Source organism: Pteropus vampyrus, unplaced genomic scaffold (genome assembly GCF_000151845.1).
Source record: "Pteropus vampyrus isolate Shadow unplaced genomic scaffold, Pvam_2.0 Scaffold235, whole genome shotgun sequence".
NCBI lineage: Eukaryota > Metazoa > Chordata > Mammalia > Chiroptera > Pteropodidae > Pteropus > Pteropus vampyrus.
The window spans coordinates 230,928-237,478 of NW_011889016.1; the positions used below are offsets into that span (position 1 = coordinate 230,928).

The 6,551-nt window shown below is 68.0% G+C and overlaps 1 protein-coding gene across 1 annotated transcript in view; it reads right to left on the reverse strand.

The window, feature by feature from the left end:
• Positions 1–5,837, reverse strand: part of SLC9A3 (solute carrier family 9 member A3) — a 37,492-nt gene extending 31,655 nt beyond the window's left edge. Inside the window, exon 1 of the mRNA XM_011373907.2 lies at positions 5,621–5,837. Coding sequence (XP_011372209.1) covers positions 5,621–5,837 — 217 coding nt within the window. The remainder of the gene's footprint in view (positions 1–5,620) is intronic.
• Between the last annotated feature and the right edge of the window lie 714 nt (positions 5,838–6,551).

Sequence of the window (6,551 nt, forward strand, 5' to 3'; positions counted from 1 at the left end):
CCAACCCCTCAGGTGCATAGATCCTGGTGAAACTCGCTGCTGAAAGGGACTCGCCTCACACGCCGGGAGAGGGTGTGTGGACAGGGACCCCGACTCTGAGCTGCCCTTGCTGCTGGGGACCATGGCGACGGGCCGGGCACACTGGGCCAGAGCGGAGCCTTCCAGGAGGGGCGCGAGCTAGCAGTGAGGGGCTCGGGGCTGATGTGCCTGCGAAGAATAAAATGCTAGGCTGACGAAGTTCCAAGATGGAGAGCCCAGAGACAGGTCTCCGCAAAGCCCTGCTCACAGAGCACGCGTGAGCCGAGGCTGGCCATGCGTGACCCGGGCCAGGCCTCGCAGAGGAGCTTGGTGCCCCGGAACTCTCTTGCCGGAAGCTGGCCCAGGTGGGAGGCTTCCTGGGGAGTCCCCTCTGAGGAGCAGGCAGGCCTGGGCCCTAGTATACTTCGTGACCTTTGCCCCCCTCCCTCAGGATATTCTAGGCAATACCTTAGTTCCCAAAGCCAGGGATTGTTTTATAGCCGGGGCTGATTCCCCCTGGGCAGTTCCTGAAACACGAGACTTTACACCTCCAGCACGGAGCCTCTGGAAAGCCCCTGGTTCCAGGCCCTAGATGACAGGTCCCACTGCAGGGCCCCTGGCCTCGTCCTGTCAGGACTGGGGTCCATGAGGGCTCCCTGACTGGTCTACTCGTGGGAGGACAGAGTCCACCAGGAACTCTCGCGGGTCACCGTGCCTTTCTAGGCCACCTACGTTCTCTAGATCCTCTCATGTGACCCCTCCAGAGGAATGAGGGAAATTTGGCGGGTGCAGGGAGGACAGGATGCTGCTGGGAGACCATGGGGTGGCGGTGACGGGGTCAGGCTCAGCACCAGGGGCCCCAGTCTAAACCCAGAGCACGTGAAGCCAACCCTGAGGGGAACCCACCCCACAGCCTGGCACGGGGTTCAGGCAGACGCCCAGCGCCCGCTGGCTGTGCCTCGGGAAGACCCACATGAGGCAGGAGGTCTAGGCAGAAGTCACACAGCCACAGCCCAGGTCCCCCAGCGCCCTAGGTAGATAAGCGAGGCGGTGGGTGGCCCTGCGCCCAGGTGGGTCCGGCGCCACAGGGCTGGGGACTGGTCGCAGGAGACGTCCCTGTGAGAGGGCTTTGGAAGTGGCAGGAGTTGGGGTGCAGAGACACAGGGCCTGGCAGTGGCTCGGAGTCCAAGTGACGGGCCCTCCCGCATGCATCGCGGACAGCACAACCCACAAACTGGCACAGCTTCTGGGGCGCGGAGCAGGCGAACGGCTCCAGACAGGGCCCTGAAGCCCCCCGCGGCTCCTCACGGCGCCCGGGGTCACCCGGGCCAGGCCCCACGGAGAAGCACTGCCGAAGACAGCAGGCTGGGGCGTCGGGTCGGGGGGCACGGGGTCTCAGAGGACTCGCTGCTGCTGGGGAGGGAGAGGCCACCCGGACACCCACCCTGAGCCTCCGTCAGCCACCGGAGTCCTCTCCCCAACCCACTGTGGCTTGGGGCGGCCCTTCCGTCCTCCTGGTGGGGGACAGTGGGGCTGCCGTCTCCCTGGAGAGAGGCGAACATGCAGACCCTCAGCCCCGCGAGGAGTCCCCGCCTTCCCCCCACTTCCTCCCCACTTCCCAGTGGCTCAGACCAAAGTCGGGGTACCCTCGCCCCCACCCCTGGTGCTGAGAGCTCTGCTTCCAGAGTGTGTCCCCAAATGAGGTGTCTGCCAGTTCCCCACACCAGACACTGCCCCCTACCCGGCCGACTCCAGTCCACGCTGTCTGGGGTTGGCGTGGGGCTCAGGGCCAACTGGTGCCCCCCCTAACCCCAAGACCCACAGGGACGTCAGCTGGGCACCTGAGCTGTCTGTGCTCTGAAGTGTCCCTGGCCTGGGGCTTGTGAACGAATGGACTCCGCTGGCCTCCAACTGCCCCCACCCCAGCTTCTGCTCTGGTGCCTGTCCTGTCTGCTTTCCGCCCCACAGCCGGGGCAATGGTCTGAGAGCCCAGAGCTGACCGAGTCCCCGCCTCCCGGCCACCGTGGTGGAGACCAAAGTCCTCCCGGGCCTGCGGCTGGACTGTCTTGGCCTCCCCACGGGCCTGCCTCAGCCTCCCTCAGCCTCCGACACTGCAACCTCCCCTCCGTCCAGGAGCACCTTCCCCGGCCACCCTGCCACCTCCAGGGCTCTGTCTCCAGAAGCTGCCTGGACCCCTGCCCCGGGCGGGCCCCACCCAGCGATGCCCACAGCCTCACTGTCTCAGCCTGGCCAGCCGCCTAGGCCTGGCGCCAGGCCAGCCTTCAGTCCCTGGGAACAGAAGAATTTTAGAGAGAGAAAGCCTGGCCTGGTCCAAGGCTCAGAGTGACCGTGGTGTGGGCAGCTGTGGGCTGAGACTCCCTGGGGAGCGCATGTCTCAGGGCCTAGGCGGGGCCAGGGGAAGGGCCATCCACCCAGGGGCAGACACTGTCCCACTGCAGAAGGGCCCTCGGCCTCGGCCTCCACTAAGCCCTGAGCTGCGGAGGGCTCCGCAGCCTCAGCGGCCTCCCTTCTCCCCCGAATTTCCTGGAGATGCACCTGCAGGAGGCCCCACGGCATGTGGGTGCGGAGCTTGCAGCAAACCCTTCGCAGGCCTGGGGTCTCGCGGTCTGTGGGCGCGGCAGCCATACCTGCTCCTTATCTTGCCCCGCGCCGCTGCGGCAGCAGCTTCCAGGGGCGGGACCCGGGACCCCAGGCCGCCGGGCGGGGCTGAGACGCTGCCCTCCGCCTCTCTCTGTCCCCAGGTGCCTCAGTGAGATGCTGCCTTGAAACATGCGTTTCGGGGTCCCCTGCTCCTTGTTTCCCCAACGAGGTTACAAATGGCTGGAAGCAACCCGACCTCTCCAACACAAGTGGGGCCACAATGCACTTAGCACCACGTGAGACACTCAACACACGTGCAGAGTCAGAATAAACGCAGCTCTTCTGCTGGAGTGACGAGACTGGACTGGCCCTGACCACCCCGAACGAGGAAGGGGCCACGCGGCTCAGCAAGCACCCCGCTGGGCCGTGGGGACGCGCACTCCGTGTCTGTGCGCAGACCGTGCCCCGCCGGGCAGAGGCCCGCGCATGCGCGGTCTGTGCGGCTCGCGGGCCGGGGCGCCAGGCTTGGCCGCGAAGGGAGACGTCGGAGCGGGCCTGGTCCCCGGGTCAGGACTAAGTGTAAGTCCCGAGTTCTCGGTGGGATGAGGGGGACCCACATCAGAGGGCTGGGCAGTGGGGAGCCCCTGCGGTTAATGCAGCAGAGACCAGAAGTCTGCTTTGCGCCGCACGGAGCACGGTGGATTCTGTGGGGTAGCCCCAGCCTCGGGGGGCGTCGAGCCCAGGGGGTCTGCACTGTTGGGGCGCGGTGGCTGGCTCGACGTGACCCTGGTTTGTGGGGCCACGCGCGAGTGGGCCGGCTCGTTTCTGAGCTTTGGCTTCGAGGCGGGAGGGCTGCGAGGCATGCGGGCGCCGAGGTGCCTGGCGTGGGCAGCTGCACTTGCGAGGATCCCTGGGCTAGAGGTGGGGGACCCCGGCTGCAGGGGTCCTGGGTGTGGGGCGCAGGGGCGAGAGCGAGCTGTGGGGACACCTTGGGCCGGGGCTCAGGAGCGGGGCTCCAAGGCGCATGGGAAAGGAGGGTGGGACAAGGCAGGGAGGGGCTCCAGCGAGCAGGAAGAGTTGGGTCAGTGAAGCCCATGCTGAGCCATGAGGAGGGCCCTGGGGACCTGGGCAGGGTCGGTGCAGGGGACCCCAGGGGACCAGGTTCCCGGGGCACAGGAGGGCTAGGAAGAGGGAAGGGCTGGGCGAGGGCTGGGTATGCGGAGGGCCCCAGCTTACTCTTTAAGTTGGGACTGTGCGGGCAGCGTTGAGGCCAGGCCCCGCCCAGGGCACGCAGGCTGGCCGCCCGGGGTCTTCACTTGGGATGCACCCCTGTTGTCCTGACAGCCCCCTCTTACCCTGCGAGTGGGACCTGTGATCCCAGGGGCCACACAGATGGGACATGGCACTGTCAGGCTGTGTCCGAGCGCCTGTGCCCACCCTGCCCAGGAGGAGGCCCTCTCAGGACGGTCCTGTGCTCGGACACCTGCAGTCACGGCTCATCGCGGGCCAGGCTAACTCTCGGGTCAGTGCGCTCCCTTCTTGCTGACCCGCTGGTGCCCTGGCGGCTGTCCCTGGACCCTCAGAGCCAGGCTCCAGCCGGCACACTGGGGCCGCACGGAAAAACGCTGGGTGCTGCACTCCCCAGGGTCCACCCTTCACGTCATCATCCTTCCCGTGGCCTCATAGAAGAGAGGAGGGGGCAGAGGAAGGGACCGACCCCTCTGTCGCAGAACTGGGGCCGTTCTTAGGGGAACCGTGTGAGCTTCAGTTTGGGGCACACCCAGAGCCCCAGGGTGAGGCCGGCCCTGCCATGCAGGACGGGCCGGGGCAGTGTGGGCCCTTCCCTGACGGAGACTCGGAGACTCGGCAGCAGAGACGCAGCATGAGACCCTCTCTGGGTGCTCACCTTCCACTCCTGACACCACATCCCCCCAGGGGGAAGCCCACGGGGGATGCATGAGCACTGTGACCAGGCAGCAGGGCCAGGCAGCTACACAGGCGCCAGGAAAACGGAGGCCGGAGGCAGGGAACCCAGAGAGCTCCTCAGAAGCAGCAGAGGGTGGGAGACCTGCAGGAGCCTTGGCCTAAGCGGGAAGTGAAGGGGGAACAGCTGCCCAGCACCCCGAGTTCTCTGAGGTCTCGCCCCCAAACCCAGGACGTCGGTGCCCCCGAGCTCCAGAGGGAACCTCTCCTCTTTGCCTCACTCCTCCCCCGTCCCTGCCACCCACTGTCCCGTGGGGGGCAGCGTGTCCTCAGATGGGGCTCCCACTGGCCCTCCCCCAGGCTCCACCTGGTAAGTCACACATGGCATCACACCTCCACCGCCTTCCCAGGACCTGCAGCACAAACTGTGGCTCTGTGGCTCTTCGGGACGCTGACCTTCCCCTCACCTTGCCGGCAGCCCTGCCACCCCACTTGCTGGCTCACTGGAGCGAGCTCAGAGGAGAAGTCTGAGGACGGGGACTTTAAAGAGAGAGACCTTCTCGCTGGAAAAATCGCTCCTATAAATAGCATTTTGCAGGGTTTAATTTTGAGTGGCACCGTTTTGCCTTCTGCACTGGGAACAAAACATCACTCCAGCGCCTACCCGCTAGGACATTTTCTCTCTCAGGGCATCAAAGCCCCCTCGCCCGACAGGGAACACCCGGCGCAGGAGCCCCAGGGCGGAGCGGCGCGGCGCGGCGCGCGCAGGGCAGACCCGAGCCCCGAACGCGGGACCCGGGGAGCCCGGAGCGCGTGGGACCCATGACCCTCGGCGGCCGGGACCGCAGCTCCGGGCCCGGCCAGGCTCGCAGCCCCCGAGCCTCGCCCTGCCTGACCCAACTCCTCCAGGCTGGCGGCGGGGCGATGACGCTGGACGCGCCCGGTCCCCAGGGAAGACGGCGGACCCGACACAGACAGGAAGGAGAGCGGCGCGAGCGCCCGGCTCTGTCCCAGGCGCGCTGGCGCGGTCCCCCAGGTCCGCGCGTGGAGCGGGGCTGGTGGAGGGAGAGCCGCTCACCGATCTTGGCCACGCTGGCCACGAGGATCCAGAGCGCGATGATGTACGGGTCCTGGACGTGGTGCCATTCGAAGGTGACCACCTGGAAGCCCTGGCTTGCGTCTTGAGCGCCGCTGGGCTCTTCCTCGATGCCCAGCGCCCGCGGCACCTCACGCAGCGTCAGCAGCAGCGCCAGCAGCAGCCCCCAACCGGGGCCCGGGGCCCCGCGCCCAGACATCCCCGCACCGCTCAGCGCCCTGTCCGGACGCGCATGTCGTGTGACTCCGGCTGCGCTCGGGGGAACGCGCTGGCCCGCGCGCAGCCGAGAGCGCTCAGGGTGCAGGCTGCTGTCCCGGTCCCCGCCCGCCGGGGTGGCCTTTAATCTGGCGGCCCCCTCCCGCCCCGGGGCGGGGCCTTCCCGCCCCCGCTGCGCGCACGCGAGCTCAGACACCGCCGCGCGCCCGGCACGCCCAGCCGGGTCTGACCGGCCGCTTGACCTCACCTCCCCACCCCCGAGCGCCCGATCCCTTCTGTCCCCCTCCCGCACGGCCTGCGCCCTCTCTGCTCCCGCCCTGTCCTGGAGCCTGGGTCTGCAGGGCACAGGCCGCGAGGTCCGTGCGGCGGTCTGGCCGCAGGGCAATGGGCGACAGCCTCCCTTGGGGGCGGAGCACAGCGCCCGCCTCAGGGGTGTCGGGCCGTGCCGGGGTGCGGGCTGCGCCGGGGTCCCTCTGGCTGCAGGGTGGTGGGCGCCGGGTGCCTCTGACGCCCCTCAGTGGCATGCGCTCAGCTCCCGAGTGGAAACCGGGAGCTCAGCCGCCGCGGAAACCGTCGCCCCAAGCCAGGACCCGGGCTGTGCGCACTGCACTGGGGGCCCGAGGGCCAGAGGGCACCAGGCTGCCGGGCTCCTGCTGCCCTCCAGGGAACCTGCATTTCTTAACAGGATCCCACAACC